Below are 26,143 nucleotides of genomic sequence, written 5' to 3'. Positions count from 1 at the left end.
TCACCTGTGGAAAGAGAAAGAGCATGTAAGCCCTGTCCTTTTATATGGGTTGCCCCCTTATGGTAGTGTCACCTCTGGGTGTCTTGACTGCCCTTTGGTCGTGTCCTATTCTATGTGTTCATTAGCTGTATGTCTGCATGTCATGACGTCTCTGGTGCTCCCTCTAGTGTTTACATAGTCTTAGTGTATTTGCATTAACCCTTTGTGTATTTACAGTGATGCATATCACCAAACACTAAGGGGCAATTTAGTCTGGCAAATCTACCTAACTTGCCTATCTTTGGATTGTGGGAGGAAACCAGAGCTCCCAGAGAAACCTCTTGTAAATTCTGGTTAACAATTGTAAAGATCCAGACCGACTCCCCACACCTCCCGGCCCTGACGGAACTCCTCCTACCACAATATTCCCCACCTCCTCAACCCACATGAGACTCCTCAGCAACCCCCAGCCTGTGTCTCATGACTGGACACTTCACCCAGCAGGCACAACCTCCCCCCCCCCCCCCCCACCCCCCCCCCCGTCCGAGGTCCAACCCAAGCCCCACCCACCAACCCCAAGGTCTGACCACACTCCTGACCCCCCTCTACTAGACAGCCCAGACTGACACCCTCCAACGACAGCTCCATGCCAAAAACAAATCTGACCCCCCCCCCCCCCCCCCCCAATGATATCCATTTACCATCTCTTAGGCTTGTCAATTTCAATCAGACCTTTAAATTTACCTGTTTTGCAAAAGTACGTGGTGTTTGTATTCCTGCTGGCAGCTTTATTAGCACAGGGCTAAATCGCTGGCTTTGAAAGCAGACAAGGTAGGCCAGCAGCACGGTTCAATTCCTGTACCAGCCTCCCTGAACAGGTGCCGGAATGTGGTGACTAGGGGCTTTTCACAGTAACTTAATTTGAAGCCTACTTGTGACAATAAGCGATTTTCATTTCACATGGAACTTAGAGCACAGAAACAGGCCATTTGGCCCACCTTATCTATGTTAGTGTTTATGTTCCAAACAAGACTCCTTGCACCCTTCTTGATCACACTATCCAGGTAACTTTCATTCTTCCTCATGTGTTTATCAAGTTCTTTGAATGTATCTATACTAGAATCATAGGAATCCATTCAGCCCATTGTCTGTGGCAGCTCTCTGCAACAGCAACTCAGGTTGTTTCACTTCTCCAATTTCCAACGAAGCCCTGTAAAATATTCGAGATAATTGCCTGGTTCCCTTTTTAAAAATCACAATTGAATCCATCTCTGCCACACGCTCTCACTGCATTCCAGGTCCAAACCACTTGTTGCATAAAGAGGTCTTTTTCCTCATGTCGCTTCTGGCTCTTTTGTTAATCATTTTAGGATTATCGACCTTCTGCCGATGGGAACAGTTCCTCTCCATTTATTTTAGACAGACCCTTCTTGATTTTGTTTACATCAAAGAAATCTCCCCTCAACCTTCTCTTCTCCAAGGAGAACAGCCTCCGCTTCACCAATCTATCCACATTGCTGAAGTCATCCTCGGAACCATCTCGTAAATCTTTCCTGCATCCTTTCTAAAACCTTCACATTCTTCCCGTTGAGGCTCAATCAGTGTTTTATGAAGGTCCAGAACTTACTTCTGACCCTATTTATAAAACCCAGGATTCAGTATAATTTATTCACTGCTTTCCAACCTGCCTTGCCACCTTCAATGATTTATTCACATAGCCACCCAGGTCTCTTTACTCCTGCATGTCTTTAGAATTGTACGTTTTATTTTATGTCACCTTTCTTTTTTTTAAAATAAATTTAGAGTGCCAAATTAATTTTTTTCCAATTAAGGGGCAATTTAGCACAGCCAATCCACGTACCCTGCACATCTTTGGGTTGTGGGGGTGGGACCCACGCAGACATGAGGAGAATGTGCAAACTCCACACACAATGACATGGGGCCAGGATCGAACCCGGGGCTCTGCCGGTGTGAGGCAGCAGTGCTAACCACTGTGCCACCATTCTGCCTCTCTCCTTGTTCTTCTGACTAAAATGTATCATCTCATACTTCTGCACATTAAACTCCACCAGCCTGTCTATATCCTCTTGAAGTCTATCACCATCCTCCTCATAGTTCATAATACTTCCAAGTCTTGCATCATTTGCAAATTTTGATATTGTGCCTGGCACATCCAGGTCTAGGTTAGAAATATAAATCAAGAAAAACAGTGTGCCTTCTATATACTACTTCTCAGTCAGGAGTAAATTAAGTTTTCTGTAATTCGTGTTTTTATTATATTTGAATTATATAATTAAACTGTTTCATAATGAAAATGTAGCTATGCTAAAGACTAGTGAATTGAAATACCAAACTATCCAAAATAAAATTCCTACCTCCTACCAGCACTAATATTTTTTCACTGAAAAAGCATAGTTTAGTGATTTTTGGTGCCAAATAAAGACATCGGAGAACAAAGTAGTAGTAGAAAAGAGATGGTCAACCGTTTTCTTAAGAGCTCCTGCTCCTCAAAATGTGCCACTACGCCACTGTTGGGGAACTCAGAATACCAATCGTTCATGGATATCTCCTCGTAATGGGATCATCTGAACTGCAATCATTTGCATCATCCATTTACTTTTGTGATTTAACAGTTCTTTTCAGTTGTCTTTTTAATTTTTTTTTAAGCTGGGTGTTGCAATACTTTTATTCATGACTCTAAGCACTATCTTTGTAAGATTATTTGGAGTTTATTGTGGAGTTTTCTGTACTATCACAATACATCTACAAAAGAATAAAGCAACCACTATAGGGAATTCTCCAAAATTAAACCAATGATGGTTGTACTAATTTAATGCTTCTGGCTACAGAACACACAAATGACTTTTACAAGTACAGTACTTGCCTTTTAAAAAAAGGTGCTTAAACATGCAAGTTAAAAGATGAAAAATAGATGTTGAAGTGAAAATTCTAAATTGCCGGACATTATTATACAATAGTTTTGTAATAATAATTTAGCTTATAATTTTAACAACCTTCTTGCATCAAAATATTGTAAGGAGAACAAAAAGCATAATTGGAAAGCTATAAATGTTCTCGATCCTTAACAAATTAAATAATGACATTTAATACAAAGTGTACACCCAACTTAGGATGAATAAGTGCACTGTTCTTAGCTGAATGCAATACAGATTTTCTCTTTCTCTAACATCATGGTGTAGTAGGAAATTTCCTATCAATGGTATCATCTTCATTCTTTGAATGTAATTTCAGCCTTCAGTAAAATTGCCATCATCCAATAACAGAACAAGACCTCAGATAATGACCCTTTAATATATTTGCGTCATTGCATAATAACCTTGCTTTCATTCAGTCAATTTTTTTTTGTAAATGTTTTTATTTTTCCAATTAAGGGGCAATTTAGCGTGGCCAATCCACTAACCCTGCACATCTTTGGTTGTGGCAGTGAGGCCCATGCAGACATGGGGAGAATGTGCAAACTCCACAGTGACCCAGGGCCGGGATCGAACCCGGTCCTTGGCGCCGTGAGGTAGCAGTGTTAATCACTGCGCCACCATGCTGCCCCATTCACTCCATTTTGACTATGCATGTGGTTCTTTAAGATAAGGCAACCAACAAACCTAAGTAGGTACATGGAATGTAAATGCATGCAAAGCAAGAGAAACTAGATGAGATCACCAAGGGGCTAATAGAGAGGAGCTTTGTTGAATTATGCGTATCCAAAGCAGCAGGAAGACTATACCAGCTGTACATAATGTAGCATCCTCCATCATGAACTCAACCTCTAAACACCAATAATTATGTTAAAATAAAAAAGTGTGGGGCAGAGGCTAAATATCAAGGCTACCAGCTTGAAACAAAACAATTCCAAAATACTTTTCATTTCAATGGTTACCAATACAGTAGTGCTGTGTAAATTGTCTTCAGTATTAATCTTTATAAAAAGCTGAAGCACTGATCATCAACAAGCTGATGCTTCATTTCAATAGATAGTTGACAAAATGGCATATAGCATTTTGGCACTGATTTCTCAAGATAAATCAAAATCACATGATTTTTGGTTAGAACAATGGACTTTATCTTATAATTGACTGATCTGAATACGGAATTAAATAAGGTAAGCTTGCTAACAAGGGAAGACATTCACAAATCTTACAATCTCATGATAGGGCAGTAATCTTCTTTAAGTATTAAAAGTAAGCCTGTGACAAAACATAGATTTGAACAATTCAACCTCGATTTGCTCAGAACAAGATTCAAACCATGGGTAGAGAGTTTACAGTGCTCATTATGAACCACAACATGATTGGATATTTCCAACTAAAATTTCTGAAAGATATTTGATAAACCTGGAGGGCTTGGGTGAGACATTAATAACATTGAGATACACAAGTTGGAATGATGCATCTTATTAGCCTAGTTAGGATGATCTTTTTTAATGTAGGATTAGATTTCTGCATTACAACAGTGACCACACTTCAGATGTACTCTATTGGCAATAAAGGACTTTGGGACATTGAGAGTTGTGAAAGGCACTACTTAAATGCAAGTTATTTCTGTGTGTTCTTAGTACACTGGACAAATCATTTTTCACACCATTACAAACCCTCAGTTTCAAGCCTTCTATAATGCTGGAAAGCATTCAATTGAATTAAAGATACTTTTTGTAAACCTGGCCTGTAAATTGGAGATTGTTATTTAGGAATGTTATCTCATTTGTACTGTGTTAATGCATCCTGATTAAATGGAGTTTGCCCAGATTCATGTCTCAAGTAAAATGACTGTAGAAGCTAGTTTTCATGACTAAGGAGGTTATTAAAATTACTGTAGTTCCCACCATTTTAATATGGTCATTGATGCTGCCCATGTTAGCTTTGGATAAAACAGCACTCCTGGCCCTCCTATTAACCCAGAGATGGTATTGGAGCATGTTAGGAGTATGAAATGGATAATGAGGAAGAGAGGGTTTCATGCCTTCACCACGGTGAGTGGTGACAATGGGGCACATGAAGCATTTGTAATACCGAAAGGCTCAGTGCAACACAATCAAGGCAGAAGTTTAGAAGAATCTTGACAGTGGAAAAGAATGTCAGAGAGAGAGGGATGGTCCACCCAAAGTCAGTAGCAGGAGTGTGACGTTGAAGCCATGGTTACAGTGCTGTAAATGCTTCACTGAACCCTATTAGGTCAGCTGGCAGCAATATTTCACCAAAGCTTGCAATCCTGTTCTATTCAGAGCATTCAACACATTCACATCACTTCCATCAGCGCTAGCCGATGAACCTCCCCTCACAACCCCACTTTCTTGGCCCTTTCCATTACTGCCAGTAACCCCAAGCCTCTTTTCATCTGACGATATTCAGTCTACCCACTCTTATTACACAATGTGAAATAACACCAGATCATTCTCGCTTCTTATGCTTAATTTTCACCCTCACCATATGCACTGTATCCATTGGTTCTTTGTATTCCTGAAAGCCACTCATCACTGTACACACCCCTGGCAGGGAGTGCAAAATGCCAGGAAGAGAGCAAAAGCAAATCAAGAATACCAGCGCAGATCCCAGCATATCAGACCAGTTACATGGATATGCAAACCTGATGACTCTCATAATGCAAGTGAGCAGGAACAACCAGTGATGTTCAGGACAGTTGAAAAGAGTAACTTCCCTCTGAGCTTTCCTCCACAGAACAGAGATCAGAACTTGATGCTAATAATGAAAATAATATTGTGTGAGGCACAGCATCAATTGTCTGAGGAATCGGCAGTCCCAGGTACATTGTTCACAAGGAGTCTAATTCAACCATATGTGGAGTAATGTCTGCAATGCACCTTGGAACATCTAAACTGGAAATGGGTACTCACAGGAGAAGATGCTACCGGTTGTTGTGGCTTGCCTGTAAGCTCACAAGGCAGCTGAGTAGACCATGGGCATAAGTGGCTGTTGCAGACTAAAAAAGTTGAAGATTCAGCGGTTACGGGGGAGGGGGTCACTGATCATCTCCATTTTGAGGCAATTAGGACTTGCATCTCCTTGTTCCTGGAAAGAGAGGATGGCGGAACATGCAAGGCAAGGACAGCCCTTACTCAGGATGTCACATCCATTTTCAACCCTTTAAGAAATGCCCATCTGGCTCCTCAGAATTGACAGGTTGACTGGCTGATGGGTTGGAAAACGTGTAGCACGAGCCCCTACCTAGGAGTTGGGGGGCGAGGGAGAAACCGTGATCAGGTTGGGATGGGGGGGGGGGGGGGGGGGGGGGGGGGGGTGGAAAGATCAATGTTGGGGAAGAGTTGGGCAGGGGTATGTGCACAGATTGGGGTGAATTAATAATGTGGAGCTGGAAGCAGGTAAGCTTGTTGGGTCTGGTGGAAACATTCCTCCTTCTCCAGTCAGAAAACAAAAGTGCTGTAAATGCATAATGCATTTACCTGATGGATCTGCCCTGCCTACCTTATACCTGCTGGATTTCCTGAGGCACCAACAAGGGTTAAAAATAAAAAGCTTGTAAAATTAGAGGCATACAGCCACCTGAAAAGCTTCTCCTGACTGACCCACATTCTGCCAGCGGTTTGGTCACTGCCTCCATTAAAGCCAGAAGTGTGCAGATTCTCAGTGAATTGGGCTGCTATGCTTGAAAATTTTCACATTTTCAGTTCTCACCTGACCCAAATGCACTTGTTTTGGGGATTAAAATGATGCTCTTTAGTTATATCACTTGCTTAGCCGTTTTCAGTTTTGTTACTGGCAATTCCCGTTCCAGCCTCCCTGAATAGGTGCCGGAATGTGGTGACTAGGGGCTTTTCACAGTAACTTAATTTGAAGCCTACTTGTGACAGACAATAAGTGATTTTTATTTCATTTCATTTAATTTCAACTCGCTTGCAGAAGGTTCTTTGACATAATGATTTCATCCAACTGGAGTTGTAAAACGCATATATTCTAAATGTTTTCCCTTATAGGCCCCTGTGCAGCTTCCAAATGAGTAAGTGTTCCTACATCTTTATCCAACTTCCTCAAATAGGTAGAGTATAAATGGACTCCAGAGCTAGAAATCTAAACCAGCTCATTGAAAAGTTAAAGTATACTAAACACGCTTAGAAATTTGAACAATACCAACAGGGTTCTTCATGGCAACTGAAGTCTTGGATTAGTCAAAGCTGCTTCACAAAAAGGCAATGAATGGTATTAAGGCGCCATATTTATAACCGATACAAATAAAAACAAAATACATCTTTTTAATATCACTTTTACATCTCAGTCCTATAAATGTAATTGTCAATGATGTATTTTCCTCAAGAGGTAAAAACACAATTTACTTAATTAACCTGTCTCCTCTTGTATGCAATGGAAAGCCATTAAGTATTCTCTTGCACATTCATCATCAGGTTACAGCTGCCTTTATCCACTCGTTGTTCAGTAAGCATGTGCAGAGCAAAAGAATGAAACACCAGTGATTGTGTAAAACTGTAAATTAATATAAACTTGTCTTTTTCATGATTCGGAGGAACTCTTGTTCATTCACTTCCCCATCTCCATCTCGATCTGCTTCATCAATCATTTCCTGAATATGGACAGGGAGATCAAAAACAATATTTAAACAAATTCTTTGTTGCAATTTGCTTCGTTGCAATTTAAATATAAAATTGAAAGCAAAGATTGTTGGTGTCAGGATAGAAAGAAAGAAGTTGGAAAACTAAATTAAACCACTGAGCGGCATTTACCTGCCACGTCACGCCCGACTTGGTGTCAACAGGAGGCCGTTGAATCTCACGCGAAGCCTCTTCACGAGATTTGTGATGCTTGAGATGTCTCACGAGACGTTGCAATCTGCATCACACCCTTGCTGATCGAGATCCAGATCAGTAACTCATTTAAATAGTCTGCGCCGGATCTCCCAGCGTCCGGGAAACAACGACCTCCCTAGCAATGCCTCGACTATGCGTAGTTTAGTATTGTTCCACACAAACAATTGGGTCAATCGTAACGGCATCTGGGGGAGGGGGGTTCTCGTCACGCAAGCCATTGGATCCCTAGAGTGTTTAGGCTCCGAGCAGGTTGGTATCCTGGCACTCCACTGGCACCCGAGACCTTGGCACTGCCAGCATGCTACCTTGACTGCCACCAGAGCACAGCCTGGCACTGCCAGGGTGCCAAGTTGCCCATGCCAGGGGTCGGGCCCAGAATGCCGTGCCCTTAAGAGGTGGAGTGAGGGGGAACTCGAGGGCCCTGGAAGAGGTAAGGTGGGTGAAGTAGAAGGGTCCAGAGGCTGCAGTGGGTCACTGGAAGGGTCAAAAGGTCAGGTCTGCCTTTAAAACTGGAGCCCTGATCCCCAGGCAATCTTCCTGCACTGGCAAGCTGAGGGTTAAAGGGATATGGGGACCAGGTATGAAGGTGGATCCGAGACCAGGAAGAGATCAGCCATAATCTGATTGAATGGCAAAGCAGGCTGGAGGGGCTGAATTGCCTGCTTCTAATTCCTATGTTCTCAAATGTATCCATGAGGTCATGGATGACCTGTCTGCCCGGGCATCAGACATCAAATTTGAGCTGGACCAGTCCATCAAGATGCCTGGGCTGTAGGATTCTCCGCCATTGATGGGATGCCCCACTTCCAGGAAGCAATTGATGGTCTGTCACTTTGCATGCACTGGGACATCAGGGAGTGCCCTTCATTAACAGGAAGGAGTCCCACTCAGAGTGTGTGACCAGCACCTCCGGATCATGCACGTGTGTGCACGCTTCTCAGAGAGTGTGCATGACAGCTGCATCCTGGGGCACTGCGATCCTCATCTTGCACGACCACCCCAGGATGACTGGTTGATTCTGGAGGTTCTGATTGGTGGCGCCAGTGTGGATGCCGGAGGCCGAGGCGTTGACCCGATATAACAATACCTATGCTTCCACCCGTGCGGTCATTGAGCGGTGCATTGGACTGCTCAAAATGCAGTTCCGATACCTGGACCGCTTTGTTGGTGCCCTGCAGTACACCCCTCAAGAGGGTCTCTCACTTTGTGGTAGTCAGCCGAGTCCTCCATAACCTGGCACAGCAGCAGGGTGACATGCTGGAGGATGAGGGACATAGGCCTCGTCTGAAAAGGAGCTGGTGGAAGGAGAGCCCCGGGAGGACTCTCAGGAGGATGGGGGTCATGTGGCGGCAAGTATCTGGCATGCCCGGAGGATCAGGGAGGCCTTCAACCTCACCAGATTCCCATAGGTTGAGGCTTTGTCCGTCAGTTCACCCACTCTTTCCCCTTAGGTGGAGGTGGGAACATGCATGGGGGACAGCAGTCAGAGGTCTGCTGGATCCCAGCACTCAGCTGGGTCCCAGCCAGATGCCAAGCCTCTGGACAGAGCGGAGGCAGATAACTGGACACAGCTGTAACATTCAGGAGGGGGCGTCAGCAACACTCAGTGACTGCGAGGCCGAGTGGAGGTGTCCCAAAATATGCAGGCGCCGGAGATTGTGAAGCCAGTGTCACCGAGACCATCACTACTCGGGTGGTGATCGCAATGTAAAACCCGGAGCACGCCGTCAGTGTCTGGAGTGGTGGTACCAGAGGCATGGCTCAGTCTGTGATGCCCATGGCTGAGAGCCTTGACATTATGGCCTAGTCGCTGAGGGACATGTCCCAGGCACAGGTGCACATTGCTGAGGCACTGCAGAGCATGCCCAGATACACTGTACCATTGCTGAAGACGTCGCCACCATGGTGCAGGCAAGGGGGAGCCGCCAGGACTGGCAGAGCCAGATAACTCCAAGGTCAAAATGGGATTAGCAGTGGACAAAACAAAGCTCAACTGCGCTTCTAAATGTCACAGGTGGTGGATGGGACACCAATCAAACAGGTTGCTTATCCTGGATCATGTCAAACTTCCTGAGTGTTGGAGATGCATGGATTTGGAATGTGGAGAGTATCCCATCACACACCTGACTTGTGCCTTGTAGATGTTGACAGACTTGGAAATCAGGAGTTAATTAATCAATAGTCGTGAAAGATCAAAGATATCAAGAAGGAAATCGCACTACTTCTAGATTGGAAGTTTTCAAGGACCAGGTTAGGTTAAGGAAGGGGTGAGTCAGGCAGGTTTTTCACTCCGAGTTTGATTTGAAATCGAGGGGGGTGGCGATTTTAATGAGCAAAAAAATGGGATTCGTGAGTGGGAAGGAAGTGAGGGATCTGGGAGGGAGACATGTAATTGGAAGGGTGGTGTTGGTAAATGTGTACGCCCCAAATTGGGATGATGTGGGTTTTATAAGGGGGTTGCTGGCAGCAATCCCGGATTTGGCCACGTATCAGTTGATAATGGGAGGAGATTTAACTGTGTCCTAGAGCAGAGGATAGGTCGAGCCCCAGGTCGATGGGTAGGGTACGAATGGCAAGGGAGCTGGTGGGGGTTGTAGCCAGTTAAATGGCTAACTCCCGATTTAAAATGGCGAACGGCAAAGGCTGATGGGAAAGTCAGCCAACAGGACACAAACGAGCAGCTGCAGGTAGAGTGTGTATTTACCTCTGGAAAGGCCAGACAAGTTCGATACCAGCAACCATCAGCATAACAAAACACCATCCATTTGCATATTAATGAGCAATCCCCGGGAACAATGAGCAACATTTAGACACATAAAGCAAAACCAGACTCTTTGGCGCCAGCAGAAGCCTACACAATGGGAGAGGTGAACGACCACCTCAGGACCACCCATCGATCAGGGAACTGCTCCAGCATTGGAGGAAAATCGAACCAAGTGATTGGGACAAAGTTCAATCACTTGGAACCAGGTACAGGGTCCGCCCCGAAAGGCGGGAAGCCCTGGGGACTATAAGAATCAAGCCCAAGTTCAAATAGTTCTTCTTGACCAGGTCACTCAGCACGCGAACCAACCCTTGACAGTGACCGGTCCAGCCGCCAGTAAGTCTTACTTCAACGCTCGCTACGAGATAGGCGCTCCTAGCTACCAATCTGTACCAACTTCGAATCCGCAGGCTCAGAACCCGAACGAAAGGCCATTCGTTTCCCTGACCTGGTGGGCCAGTTCCAAGTTAAGTATTGGCCTGTTAGTCGTAGAAGTAGCTTAGACATAGAATTTATACACGAGTAGTGATTACTGTGTATAATAAATATGCTTGGATTTAAATCTTACTAATCGGCGTATTGGATTATTGATCATTACTCGGACTTGAACCACGTGGCGGTATCATAAAGATACCTGGCGACTCAAGAGCAAATGTGATAAAACAGAGAAATTAAACGAAGGCAAAAGTTAGCAACAGGGTTTATGGGTATGGTGCATCCATGGCGCTTTCAGAACCCAGGGGGAAGGGAGTATTCCTTCTTTTCACACGTCTAAGGTGTATTCGAGGATTGATTACTTTGTAGTGAGTCGGGAGATTTTGGTTGGGGTGGAGGGGGCAGAGTATGCTGGGATAGTTATCTCGGACCAAGCGCCCCACTGGTTGGGAGATTCAGTTTAGATCGAGACGAGAGCAGAGGCGGGGTGGAGGTTTGACTAGGGGTTGTTGGCGGAATGAGGTTTTGTGGTAAGGTGCGGGCGGCGATTAAGGAGTATGTGGAGTCCAAATCAGAATGGGATGTGTCGGCGGCCATTTTTTGGGAAGCACTGAAGGCAGTGGTCCGGGAGGGAAATTATTTTGTTTAAGGCTCATGCGGATAGGGAAAGGAGGGAGGAACATGACTGTCTCGTGAGCAAGATAATGGAGGTGGACAGGGAATATTCAAGGGTGCCCACCCTGGAGGGATTGGAGAGGAGGAAAAAGATGCAGGGGCAGCATGACAGGCTGACAAAAGGGAGGCCAGTCAGGCAACTGCGTAGGGCAAGGGGTGTGCAATATGAGCCGCATGCTGGCACACCAGCTGCAGAGGCAGGCTGCATCCAGGGAAATATTGAAGATACAGACTGGGGCTGGAGATGTGGTTTCAGAGCCAGGGAAGATAAAATGAGGTATTTAGGGAGTACTACCAGAGACTTTATGAGGCAGACCCGGGAGAGAGGAGGGGGGCAATGGGGTGCGGTTTCTGGATGAGCTGGAATTTCCTCAGGTGGAAGAAGCAACGGGACAGGCGCTGGAGGAGCCCCTGGGGCTGAGGGAGGTGCTGGATAGTATCAGGGGTATGAAGTCGGGAAGGCCCCTGGACCGGATGGGTACCCGGCAGAATTTTATAAGGAATTTGCGATGGACCTGGCACCACATCTGTTGGGGACGTTTAATGAAGCACTGGAGAAGGGGGAGTTGCCAGAGACGATGACTCACGCAGTAATCACACTAATCCCAAAAAAGGGGAAGGACCCGGTGAAATATGGATCATACAGGCCCATATCACTATTGAAACGGATGTGAAAGCATTGGCTAGGTTGTTGGCAGGGAGGGTGGAGGAGTGTGTCCCTGGGGGTGGTTGCAGAAGATCAAACAGGCTTCGTGAAGGGCAGGCAGTACGCGAGTAACATAAGACGGCTGTTGAATGTGGTGATGAATCTGTCGGGGGCTCTGGTGCCGGAGTTGGTGATGTCCTTGGACACGGAGAAGGCATTTGATCAGGTGTAGTGGCGGTACTTGTTCGAGGTTTTGGTAATGTTTCGGTTTGGGCTGAGATTTGTGGCATGGGTGCGGTTGCTGTATGTGGCATCAAGGGCGAGGGCGAGGACGAATGATATGAACTCACAAAGCTTTGATTTACACAGGGGTACGAGGCAGGGATGCCCCGCTGTCACCTCTGATGTTTGCGTTGGCCATAGATTCATTGCTCATGGCTCTCAGGGGGTCAGCAGAGTTGGCAGGGGATATGAGGGGACAGAGGGAGCACCGGGTGTCACTCTATGCCGATGACCTCTTCCTGTATGTTTCGGATCCGTTGGAGTATATCGGTAGGATTATGGGCCTGCTGGGGAGGTTTGGAGGGTTCTCGGGGTTCAAGCTGATGTAGGGAAAAGAGAGGTATTCCCAGTGAATGAGCTGGCACAGCGGGCTAATTTAGGGGGATGCCATTTACGGTAGTAAGGGATAGGTTTAGGTATTTGGGGGGATTCAGGTAGCGAGGGAATGGATGGGGCTCCAGAAATTATGCTTAACGAAGCTGGTGGAAGAGGCTAGGAAGGATCTTAAGAGATGGGATGCACTGCACTTAACGTTGGGTCCCAAGTGGTGAAAATGAATATTCTACCAAGGTTCTTGTTTATCTTTCAAGCTCTTCTGATCTTTATACCAAAGGCCCTTTTTCTGACTTTGTATGGGCGGGGAAGGTGCTGAGGGTGGGGAGCACCCTGCTACAGAGGTAAAAGGGGGGGGGTTGGCATTGCAAACTTGCTTCATTATTATTGGGCGGCGAATGTGGACAAGGTGCGGAGGTGGTGGGAAGGAGAAGGCGTAGAGTGGGTTAGGGTGGAGGAGGAATTTGTAAGGGGTCCAGTTTGAGGGCTATAGTGACGGCAGCGTTGCCAATGACTCCTAGTAGGTATTCAGGGAGCCCGGTTGGTGCAGTCCACGGTGAAGATATGGAATCAGTTGAGGAGGCATTTTAGACTGTATTTGGAGGAAGGGTTCGCCAGTCTGGAGGAGCTAAGGGAGAGAGGTTGGAGCTGTCGAGGGGGAGTGAGTTCAGGTATCTGCAGGTTAGGGACTTTGCGCGAAAGGTCTGGAGGGGGTTCCCTAGGTTTCCGGGATACACCCTGCTGGAGCAACTGCTGCTTCTGGATGTGGAAGGGGAGGGAAGAATTGGGGATATATATAAGGGGCTGGGGGAGCAATGAGACGAGTGGGTGGTGAAGATCAAGGAGAAATGGGAAGCGGAGTTGGGAGCGGAGATCAATTGGGGAGTATGGAGTGAGGCACTGCGTAGAGTAAACGGGATCTCCTCTTGTGCAAGGATGAGCCTGATATAGTTTAAGGTGGTGCACAGGGTGCATATGACTCGGGCAAGAATGAGTGGGTTCTTTCATGGGGTAGCAGATAAGTGTGAGGGGTGTGGGTGAGCGAATCCGCAAACATGTTTTGGGGATGCGAAGAAATTGGGAAGATTCTGGGCGGTGGTGTTCACGGTCTTAGCAAAGATAGTGGAGGAGGTGGACCCGGACCCTTTGGTGGGGATATTTGGGGTTTCAGGGAAGCCATGGCTCATGGAGAGGAGGAAGGCCGATATCATGGCCTTCACATCTCTGATTGCACGGTGGCAAATTGTGCTGGACTGGCGGTTGGCATCGCCACTGGGGGTAGTGGCTTGGTTGGGTGACCTGTGCGAGTTAAAGTACGAGTTAAGGGCTCTTCAGGGGGCTTTGTGACCGTGTTTGAGGGGCTGTTCGTCGCTCCGGGGGGGGGGGGAATGAAAAAGGGGAAAAATCTGTATCAACTGTATAGTTGATTGTTGGGAAGTATTTTTCCCCGGGGGTGCTTATTCACTGTAACCTGTTTTGATACAGGTTTGTAATAAAATACATTAAAAAAAAAAAATAGATTGGAAGTTTTCAACATAAAGTGCCAAGCAAAATCTAGTTCTACAGACCAAGGCCTGAATTATCCACCTCGCGCTGCTGGTAGCAGAGTTACCGATGAGGCAGAGAATTCTGCGTCGTGAAGAAAAGGTACCGTTTCAATGCTCCAGCCCCCGCTGGCATCGGGGTCGAGATTATCGCTCCATGCCAGCGGGAGGATGCAAATGGGTCGTTGAGACCCATTTGCATCATCATAGCGGGACAGGCACCATATTCCCCGAGCCCCCCCACCCCAAAGAGACCCCAATTCATACAGAATTAAAAATTCACCTGCCCTCACCGTTGAGTGATTTTGAAGCTCTGTTTGAAGTGGTCATTCAAAGCTTGGTGTTTATAAACATTGCGGTTAGACCACTTCAGAGTTACTCCACTGTAAAGGAAAATGTATGGAACAGTGCTGACAGCGGAGCTGTGTTCAAGCTGTCAATCACAGCCTAGTAAAATCAAGAGCAAGCAGGTGTGTTACCCAGGTGAGTGTTAAAGCAGTGATTTTTTTCCCCCCCGCTGCCTATCTAGACTGCTCCCTAGCTTCCAGTCTCCTTATTTAGGGGTTCTGTGTGTGTGTGTGTGTGTGTGTGTGTGTGTGTGTGGGGGGGGGAGGAGAGAGAGAGAGAGAGAGAGAGAGAGAGAGAGAGAGAGAGAGAGAGAGAGAGAGAGAGAGAGAGAGAGAGAGAGAGAGAGAGAGAGAGAGAGAGAGAGAGAGAGAGAGAGAGAGAGAGAGAGAGAGAGAGAGAGAGAGAGAGAAAAAAGAGAGAGAAGAGAAAAGAGAGAGAGGTGAAAGGAGAGAGAGAGAGAAGAGAAAAGAGAGAGAGAGAGAGAGAGAAGAGAAAAGAGAGAGAGGTGAAAGGAGAGAGAGAGAGAAGAGAAAAGAGAGAGAGAGAGAGAGAGAGAGAGGAGAAGAGAAGAGAGAGAGAGAAGAGGAAAAGAGAGAGAGAGAGAGAGAGAGAAGAGAAAAGAGAGAGAGAGAGAGAGAGAGAGAAGAGAAAAGAGAGAGAGAGAGAGAGAGAAGAGAAAAGAGAGAGAGAGTGAGAGAAGGAGAGAGAAGAGAAAAGAGAAAAGAGAAAAGAGAGAAGAGAAAAGAGAGAAGAGAAAAGAGGGAAAAAGAGAAAAGAGAAAAGAGAAAAGAGAAAAGAGAAAAGAGAAAAGAGAAAAGAGAAAAGAGAAAAGAGGAAAAGAGAAAAGAGAAAAGAGAAAAGAGAAAAGAGAAAAGAGAGAGAGTGCGCGAGCGAGAGAGAGTTGCTGAATTGCACTTTGGCGGGCCCAGCTCAGGGACACCACTATCGGGTCGCCGCTCACAGTCCTCACCATGCATAAAGTTGCATAGCTAACATGGGAGTGCAAATCAGGACAAAATCAGCCATGATCTGATTGAATGGCGAAGCAGGCTGGATGGGCTGAATTGCCTACTTCTGCTCCTAATTCCTATGTTTCCAAGTGCATCTGTGAGGGTCATGGATGACCTGTCTGCCCGGGCATCAGACTTTATTAAATTTGAGCTGGACCAGTCCACCAAGATGCCTGGGCTGTAGGATTCTCCGCCATCACAGAATGCTCCTCTTCCAGGAAGCAATTGATGGTATGTTACTTTGTGTGCACTGGGACATCAGGGAATGCCCTTCATTGCAGGAAGGTGTTCCACTCCCCGAATGTTCAACTCGAAATGCACTGCTGTCAGGAGGGGTAACTCAGAAGCAATGGAAACCGCTGTTGTCTCCTTGGTGGCAGGCTCCAGTTGACCACCAGCAGTCCCACCTCCCCGACAGTGCATGTAGGGCCCTGGGGGTCTCCATAGGACAGAATGGCAGGTCTGTGCACTGCCATGCTTGTGTTGACAGGGAATGAGTGGTGAGGGAGCATTTAAAAACAGCTCCCCCTTGTTAGCAGCGAGCTGCTGAGGCACGAGTCGGGTGAATCAGATGGAGAGGGAGCCAGTAATGATGAGAAACTCGTGGGGGCTCAATTTTGGCACGAAGTGTAATTCAATACAGGCCGCAATCTCGCCCAGCGGCCATCATGAAACACCCTGCCAAAGGTGCCCAAAACTAGACTCTGAATTCTTTTCAATTGAATCGCAAGAAGAGCCAGTGACCCCTGCTGAGGCATTCAAATTTTTTATCTCTCTCTCTCACTGTTACTGGAAGCATGGGTTAGCAGAAATAGCAACTAAAAAGGAAATAGCACAGTCCGTTCAGTACCCTGCAGAACCTGGATTTCTCCTTCTGGGATAAGCCAACAAGTGTCTCCAACTGACCTGCGGGAAGGGCGCAGATCGAGAGATCGGCATCTCGGCCTCCTCCTGCACGGGACTAAATGCAGCCTCGTGTGGGCATTCCCCGCTGAGGCCCCGGATTGCAACAAAGTCTCTCTCGATGCTGCAAGCGCCGGGAAACACCCGGCTAAACGTGCTCAACATGGAACTCTGTTGCAATTCGGTTAGATCGCGCCCAATGTTTCTGGTGGGTGACCATTCTGCATCAACATTTCAGAAACTGAAATGCTTCAAACCCCTAAAGATAAATTTAAATGTTTAAATCAATCTTTTGGATGAGACATTAAACCAAGAACCCCCTGTGCCTGAACACGTCTCCATATGTACTGGTCATCATTCATCCCAACATCTCTGAAACAGATCAACAAGTTGTTAATCTCATGTTTTTTGCAGTGTGCAAATTGGCTGCTGCTTTTGCCCAAATAAAAAAGTGACTGTATATACAATCAATTCATTACATTAAGTAAAAGTTACTTGGAGGTTGTGAAAAGTGCTATATAAATGAAGTCCTTTCTTCTATAAAATATGCAACAAGCTCACCTGCAACTCTTCATCTGTGAGATTTTCTCCAAGTTCCTTTGCAACACGCTTCAGATTTTTGAATGAGATTCGTCCAGTTTCGTCATCATCAAACAGCCTAAAGGCTTTCAGAATTTCCTCCTTTGTATCTTTCTCAGCCTGAATAAAGCAGCCAAATGCAAAGATTCCATTTACAAGTTTGTTATTAAAATAATTTCCAAACATCAGATAAGCTTTCCATGCATCGCCACACAACCAAGAACCTGGTCAAAATGGGATTAGCAGCAGATAAAACAAAGCTCAACTGCACTTCAAAATGTTGCTTTCTAATAAATGAAGGTTAACATCATACCAAACCCTGCACAATTACAGCAACTTGACATTTCTGCTCTATGATATAAAATGGTTAATTACTTGGTGAAGGCTGCAGTGGAGTAGGGTTAATCGGCCATTGCATATGCAAACTTCTTTCCACAAATCTTTTGTCTGTAGTGGCTGCGGACTCAGTCCAGAGCCACCACGTCAGGTTCACAAAAATAAAAAGGACAAGTATTGCACACCGTCAGGAACTCAGCCCATCGGGGGCGGAGCATCGGGTGAGGCGGTCCCGACGGCGTGAGAGTACGCCGTTTGAGGGGGCGGAGCGTTGCAAAATCAGCGCCGCCCCCAATTTCGGCGCAAACGGGGATTCTCCGGCTGATCGCCGAACACGGTTTCAACGTCGCCGGAGAATCCTGCCCATAGTCTCCCAAACGGAGAACTTACCCCCAGATGTTCAGCTTAATTTCGTAAAGAAAATAATACAAGTCATTTTTGCTTTAAAAATTACCATCTTTTGACTTCAGTGGTTTTCACTTCCATGGTGGAGTGAGTGGTTGCACATTTGGTGGCTCCCACTCGTGGCAGTTTTTTCGGATCTTTTCCCCGGCTAACAAGTGGATGTGAGGCTGAATAAAGGTGCAGGAGAGTGAGAGGAAAAGATTTACCCTCTGGTGTATGGAGCGGAGGGGAAAGGGAAATCAGTCGTTTGGAACTGGTGCGGCACCTGCGATGCACGTGGAGATGGTGGAGGGGCAAGGAGCCACCTGCCGGCTCAGTGGTTGACGGAGCAGCTGGTGAGCTTCTTGAATGAGAAGTTCACCCATCAACGGAAGGAGAGTTTGGAGGACCTGGCTTGGGCGATGGAATTGATTAAGGCGGTGGTCGACCGCATTGAGAAGAGGCTGGCGGTCCAGGGTCAGGCGATCCAGAAGATGGAGGAGGAGGTGGTGGGGAACACGAGGAGCAGTTTGCCTCGATGGCAGCGGAGATGGTGCTGATGCGCGATCAGCAGAAGCAGCTCCAGGAGAAGGTCTAGGACCTAGAGAACTGGTTACGCAGGCAGAGTATTAGCATCATTGGCCTGCCAGAGGGGAGTGAAGGAGCTGATACTGGTACGTATGCGGGGAGGGTGCTGGAGAGGGTGTGGAGGTGGATCGAGCGCACAGGGCGCTAATGAGGAAGCCCCAGGGGAGAGAGCCACTGAGGGCAATGGTGGTGCGGCTATATCGGTTCCTGGACAAGGAGCAGATTGTGAGGTGGGCCAGGCAGATGAGGTGCTACACCTGGGAGGGCAATGAAATTCAAATATACCAGGACCTGGGTGCAGAGTTGGCCAAGAGGATGGTGAGTTTCAACAAGGTCAAGGCAGCCCTGTACAAACATTTTACTCCCATGTACACAAGGTGTACTCCCGAATAGATTTTTGTGCTAGATATGACGTTGTTGGCAGGAGTGGTGGATTTTGAGTATTCGGCAGTAGCGGTGTCGGACTATGCCCCGCACTGGGTAGATTTACAAGTGAGTAAGGGGGGGGGGGGGGGGGGGGGGGGGGGCAGCGCCCGCAATGGAGGCTGGATGTGGAATTGTTAGCAGAGGCGGTGTGCGAGCGGGTGAGGAGGGCCATACGGGGGTATGTGTAGATTAATGACTCGGGGGGAGGTTTCGGCAGGAACAGTTTAGAAGGCACTGAAACCAGTGGTCAGGGGGAATTCATTTCGATTTGGGTGCATTAGGAAAAGGCGGAGCAGGTGGAAATAGAAAGTCTAGTGGAGGAAATTCTGCGGGTGGACCGGAGATATGCAGAGACCCCGCAGGACGGGCTGCTAAAGGAACGCCAGAGAATGCAAATGGAATTTGGGTTGGTAACCACTGGTAAGGCCGTAGGGCAGCTGCAAAGGGGGAAAGGGGCAGTATACGAGTATGGGGAGAAAGCGAGCAAGATGTTCGCGCATCAGTTGAGGAAGTAGGAGGCGGCGAGAGAAATTGGGAAAGTGAAGGCAAGGGAGGGAACACAGTCTTGGACCCGGCGGGAGTGAATGGAGTGTTTTATAATAAATTGTATAATTCGGAACCCCCAGCCAGGGAGGAGGGGATGAGGAGGTTTCTGTGAGGGTTGGAGTTTTCGAAGGTGGACGAGGAGTTGATGAAGGGTTTGGGGGCCCCAATCGGGCTTGTAGAAGTAGTGGAGGGGTTGGAGGCGATGCAATCGGCTAAGACCCCGGGACAGGACGGGTACCCGGTGGAATTCTACAAAAAGTTCTCGGGGGTGTTGGGACGGCTGCTGGCAAGGGCAGTCAATGAAGCCAAGGATCTGGGAGTGCTCCCCCCGATGTTGTCACAGTCACTGCTCCCCTCATTTCAAAACGGGATAAGACCCGGAAAAATGTGGGTCATATATGCTGATCTCCCTGTTAAATCTGGATGCCAAACTGTTGGCAAAGATCCTGGACACAAGAATCGAGGATTGCGTCCCAGGGGTAATTGGGGAGGACCAGACAGGATTCGTTAAGGGGTGGTATTTGGCGACCAATATTAGGAGGTTGCTTAATGTAATCATGACGCCTCCAGAGGGGCACGAGGTGGTGATGGACGCAGTGAAGGCCTGTGATCGGGTGGAGTGGGAATACTTGTAGGAGGTCCTGGGACAGTTTGGGCAGGGGTTTGTGGATTGGGTCCGGGTTGCTATACCAAGCACTGGTGGCGAGTGTGCGGACGAATCGGGCGAGATCGGACTACTTCAGGTTACACCGGGAGACAAGACAGGGATGCCCACTTTCGCCACAGTTGTTTGCCTTGGCTATAGATCCGTTGGCATTGGCATGGAGAGCGTTGAGGGTCTGGCAGGGGGGTGGAACACAGGTTCTCGCTCTACGCAGGCAATCTGCTGCTGTACATATCGGATCCGCTGGGTGAATTTTTTGATTTTGATTTGATGTATTATTGTCACATGTATTAGTATACAGTGAAAAGTATTGTTTCTTGCATGCTGTACAAACAATGCATACCGTACATAGGGAAGGGAAGATTGCAGAATATAATGTTACAGTTATAGCAAGGTGCAGACAAAGATCAACTTAATACGAGGTAGGTCCATTAATGATGTTTTAGAAGCATAGAACGAGAGTAAAAGATAGAATTAGAGGGTATGCTGGGCACAGCTTGCAAGAAGTCGCCTCGCTCCGGCGCCATCTGGAATTCGGCCGGTGAGGCAGAAGAGACTGGGTGAGATGCCGTTCAAGGTGGTGGGAGGGAGCTTTTGATATTTGGGTATCCAGGTGGCGCGGGAGTGGGCGCAGCTGCATAAACTGAATTTGGGGCAGCTGGTAGAGCAGCTGAGGGGGATTTTTGGAAGTGGGATGCGCTCCCGTTGTCATGGTGGGGAGGGTACAGTAGGTTAAAATAACGGTTCTCCTGAGGTTGTTGTTTGTTTTCCAGAGTCTCTCAAATCTTTACTTGCAAAGCATGCTTCAAAAAGGTGAATAAAGAGATCATAGAATTTACAGTGCAGAAGGAGGCCATTCGGCCCATCGAGTCTGCACCGACTCTTGGAAAGAGCACCCTACCCAAGGTCAACAACTCCACCCTATCCCCACAACCCAGTAACCCCACCCAACACAAAGGGCAATTTTGGACACCAAGGGCAATTTAGCATGGCCAATCCACCTAACCTGCACATCTTTGGACTGTGGGAGGAAACCGGAGCACCCGGAGGAAACCCACGCACACACGGGGAGGATGTGCAGACTCCACACAGACAGTGACCCAAGCCGGAATCGAACCTGGGACCCTGGAGCTGTGAAGCAATTATGCTATCCACAATGCCCTTGGTATTCGGCAGGGCACGTAAAAGCCCCGCGGGTGAAAAAGGTGCAGTTGGAGCGGGGGCGTCACGAGTTTGGGGCCATTATTTTTTTTTTTTAATATATTTTATTAAAGTTTTCAAACACAATTTTTTCCCTTACAAATCAAAGAAATAAAAATACAAGTAACATGATAACTGCAATCTAACATTGTGTAACTAACATGGTAAACTAACCAAATGACACAAAGTAATACTCCCCCCGCCCCCTCTCCCCCTGGGTTCCTGCTGCTGGTCATCTATCTTCCCTCTAACGTTCCGCTAGGTAGTCGAGGAACGGTTGCCACCGCCTGGTGAACCCTTGAGCCGATCCTCTCAGCGCAAACTTCATCTGCTCCAGTTTTATGAACCCCGCCATATCGTTTATCCAGGCCTCCAGTCCGGGGGGTTTCGCTTCCTTCCACATGAGTAAAATCCTACGCCGGGCTACTAGGGACGCAAAAGCCACGACATCGGCCTCTTTCGCCTCCTGCACTCCCGGCTCATCCGCAACTCCAAATAAAGCTAACCCCCAGCCTGGCTTGACCCGGACCTTCACCACCTTCGAGATCAGTCCCGTCACTCCCCTCCAATACCCCTCCACTGCCGGACACAACCAAAACATGTGTGTGGTTCGCCGGGCTTCCCCCGCACCTCCCACACTTGTCCTCCACTCCGAAGAACCTGCTCAACCTCGCTCCCGTTAGGTGTGCTCTATGCAGCACCTTAAATTGGATCAGGCTAAGCCTGGCACACGAGGAAGAGGAATTTACCCTGCTTAGGGCATCAGCCCACAAACCCTCCTCAATCTCCTCCCCGAGCTCTTCTTCCCACTTTCCTTTTAGTTCGCCCACCAACTCCTCCCCCTCTTCTCTCATCTCCCGGTATATCTCTGACACTTTGCCCTCCCCGACCCACACCCCCGAAAGCACCCTGTCCTGGATCCCTCGTGTCGGGAGCAGCGGAAATTCCCTCACCAGTTGTTTCGTGAACGCTCTCACCTGCATATATCTAAAGAAATTTCCCCGGGGCAGCTTATACTTTTCCTCAAGCGCTCCCAAGCTCGCAAACGTCCAGTCTATAAATAAATCTCCCACTCTCCTGATTCCTACCCAGTGCCAGCTCTGGAATCCTCCAACCAGCCTCCCTGGGGCAAACCTATGGTTGTTCCTGATCGGGGACCACACCGAGGCTCCCAGCACACCGCTCTGTCGCCTCCATTGCCCCCAGATACTTAATGTTGCTGCCACCACTGGGTTCGTGGTAAATATTTTTGGAGAGAGCGGTAGTGGTGCCGTCACCAGCGCTTTTAAACTCGTCCCTTTACAGGACTTCATCTCCAATCTTTTCCATGCCGCTCCCTCTCCCTCTATCATCCATTTACGAATCATCGCCACATTGGCGGCCCAGTAGTAGTCACCCAAATTCGGCAACGCCAGTCCCCCTCTGTCTCTACTAAGTTGTAGGAACCCCCTCCTTACTCTCGGGACCTTCCCTGCCCACATGAAGCTCGTGATGCTCCGATCTATTTTTTAAAAAAAATTTTTTAAAGGCCTTGGTGATCAGTATAGGGAGACATTGGAACACAAATAGGAACCTCGGGAGGACCATCATCTTAATTGCCTGCACTCTGCCCGCCAGTGACAGCGGCTGCATGTCCCACCTTTTGAAATCCTCTTCCATTTGTTCCACCAGTCGTGTCAGATTAAGTCTGTGTAAGGTTCCCCAGCTCCTGGCTATCTGAATCCCCAGGTATCGGAAGTTTCTTTCCACTCTCCTTAGCGGTAGGCCATCTATCCCTCTACTCTGGTCCCCAGGGTGTATCACAAAAAGCTCACTCTTTCCCATGTTAAGCCTATATCCCGAGAAATCTCCAAACTCCCTCAATATCTGCATGACCTCTGTCATCCCCCCACTGGGTCCGTCACATACAGCAGTAGGTCATCCGCGTAGAGTGACACTCGGTGTTCCTCTCCCCCTCTAATAACCCCTCTCCATTTTCTGGAGTCTCTCAGCGCTATGGCCAGTGGTTCAATTGCCAACGCGAACAGTAATGGGGACAACGGGCATCCCTGTCTTGTTCCCCTGTATAGTCGAAAATACTCCGACCTTTGCCGACCTGTGACCACACTTGCCGTTGGGGCCCCATAGAGGAGTTTAATCCAGCTGACAAACCCGTCCCCGAACCCGAACCTCCTCAGCACCTCCCATAGATACTCCCACTCCACCCTATCAAATGCCTTCTCTGCATCCATTGCCGCCACTATCTCTGCCTCCCCCTCTACTGGGGGCATCATTATCACCCCTAATAGCCGTCGCACGTTGACATTTAGTTGTCTCCCCTTTACGAACCCTGTCTGGTCTTCGTGCACCACCCCCGGGACACAATCCTCTATCCTCGTTGCTAGCACCTTTGCTAGCAACTTGGCGTCCACATTTAGCAGTGAGATAGGCCTATAGGACCCGCACTGCAGCGGATCTTTATCCCGCTTCAAGATTAGCGATATCGTCACCTCCGACATTGTCGGGGGTAGGATCCCCCCTTCTCTGGCCTCGTTAAAGGTCCTTACCAGCAGTGGGGCCAACAAGTCCACATATTTTCTATAAAATTCCACCGGGAACCCATCTGGTCCCGGGGCCTTCCCTGCCTGCATGTTCCCCAGCCCCTTGGTAACCTCGTCCACCCCAATCGACGCCCCCAGGCCTTCCACCTCCTGCTCCTCCACCCTCGGGAACCTTAATTGGTCCAAAAACTGCCGCATCTCCTCTTTTCCCTCCGGGGGTTGGGACCTAAAGAGTCTCTCGTAAAAGGTCTTAAACACCTCGTTTATCTTCCCTGCTCTCCGCACCGTAGCTCCCTTTTCATCCCTAATTCCCCCGATCTCCCTCGCCGCTGTCCTCTTTCGCAGCTGATGGGCCAACAGGCGACTTGCCTTTTCCCCATATTCATATCTCATCCCTGTGCCTTCCTCCACTGTGCCTCCGCCCTCCTTGTGGTCAACAGGTCGAACTCCGTCTGGAGTCGTCGCCTCTCCCTGTATAGTCCTTCCTCCGGGGCCTCCGCGTATTCTTTATCTACCCTCAAAATCTCCCCCAGTAGTCTTTCCCTTTCCTTGGCCTCTATTTTCCCCTTGTGGGCCCTGATGGAGATCAGCTCTCCTCTGACCACCGCCTTTAGTGCTTCCCATACTACTCCCACTCGGACCTCCCCGTCGTCATTGGCCTCCAGGTATCCATAGAGGAGTTTAGACGAGGCGGAGTTTGTAAGGAGCATCCAGGAGGGCTTCTTAAAACAATATGTAGACAGTCCAACTAGGGAAGGGGCGGTACTGGACCTGGTATTGGGGAATGAGCCCGGCCAGGTGGTAGATGTTTCAGTAGGGGAGCATTTCGGTAACAGTGACCACAATTCAGTAAGTTTTAAAGTACTGGTGGACAAGGATAAGAGTGGTCCTAGGATGAATGTGCTAAATTGGGGGGAAGGCTAATTATAACAATATTAGGCGGGAACTGAAGAACATAGATTGGGGGCGGATGTTTGAGGGCAAATCAACATCTGACATGTGGGAGGCTTTCAAGTGGCAATTGAAAGGAATTCAGGACCGGCATGTTCCTGTGAGGAAGGATAAATACGGCAATTTTTGGGAACCTTGGATGACAAGAGATATTGTAGGCCTCGTCAAAAAGAAAAAGGAGGCATTTGTCAGGGCTAAAAGGCTGGGAACAGACGAAGCCTGCGTGGAATATAAGGAAAGTAGGAAGGAACTTAAGCAAGGAGTCAGGAGGGCTAGAAGGGGTCACGAAAAGTCATTGGCAAATAGGGTTAAGGAAAATCCCAAGGCTTTTTACACGTACATAAAAAGCAAGAGGGTAGCCAGGGAAAGGGTTGGCCCACTGAAGGATAGGCAAGGGAATCTATGTGTGGAGCCAGAGGAAATGGGCGAGGTACTAAATGAATACTTTGCATCAGTATTCACCAAAGAGAAGAAATTGGTAGATGTTGAGTCTGGAGAAGGGTGTGTAGATAGCCTGGGTCACATTGAGATCCAAAAAGACGAGGTGTTGGGTGTCTTAAAAAATATTAAGGTAGATAAGTCCCCAGGGCCTGATGGGATCTACCCCAGAATACTGAAGGAGGCTGGAGAGGAAATTGCTGAGGCCTTGACAGAAATCTTTGGATCCTCGCTGTCTTCAGGGGATGTCCCGGGAGGACTGGAGAATAGCCAATGTTGTTCCTCTGTTTAAGAAGGGAAGCAAGGATAATCCAGGGAACTACAGGCCGGTGAGCCTTACTTCAGTGGTAGGGAAATTACTGGAGAGAATTCTTCGAGACAGGATCTACTCCCATTTGGAAGCAAATGGACGTATTAGTGAGAGGCAGCACGGTTTTGTGAAGGGGAGGTCGTGTCTCACTAACTTGATAGAGTTTTTCGAGGAGGTCACTAAGATGATTGATGCAGGTAGGGCAGTGGATGTTGTCTATATGGACTTCAGTAAGGCCTTTGACAAGGTCCCTCATGGTAGACTAGTACAAAAGGTGAAGTCACACGGGATCAGGGGTGAGCTGGCAAGGTGGATACAGAACTGGCTAGGCCATAGAAGGCAGAGAGTAGCAATGGAAGGATGCTTTTCTAATTGGAGGGCTGTGACCAGTGGTGTTCCACAGTGATCAGTGCTGGGACCTTTGCTCTTTGTAGTATATATAAATGATTTGG

General features: G+C 47.8%; 1 protein-coding gene across 2 annotated transcripts in view; it reads right to left on the bottom strand.

Annotated features, from left to right (window-relative positions):
* Positions 1-2,688: 2,688 nt before the first annotated feature.
* LOC140421024 (centrin-2) overlaps positions 2,689-26,143 on the bottom strand; it is a 42,631-nt gene continuing 19,176 nt past the window's right edge. For both annotated transcript variants that reach the window (XM_072505316.1, XM_072505317.1), the window contains exons 4-5: positions 17,291-17,428; positions 2,689-7,545 (exon numbers count right to left, since the gene is read on the bottom strand). In XM_072505316.1, the coding sequence (XP_072361417.1) occupies positions 7,456-7,545; positions 17,291-17,428 (228 nt within the window). In that variant the 3' untranslated portion in view covers positions 2,689-7,455. The remainder of the gene's footprint in view (positions 7,546-17,290; positions 17,429-26,143) is intronic.

The sequence above is a fragment of the Scyliorhinus torazame genome, chromosome 5, assembly GCF_047496885.1.
Source record: "Scyliorhinus torazame isolate Kashiwa2021f chromosome 5, sScyTor2.1, whole genome shotgun sequence".
NCBI classification, from domain to species: domain Eukaryota; kingdom Metazoa; phylum Chordata; class Chondrichthyes; order Carcharhiniformes; family Scyliorhinidae; genus Scyliorhinus; species Scyliorhinus torazame.
Note: the sequence above shows the minus strand (reverse complement) of the source record. Positions and strands in the feature narration are given on the sequence as shown.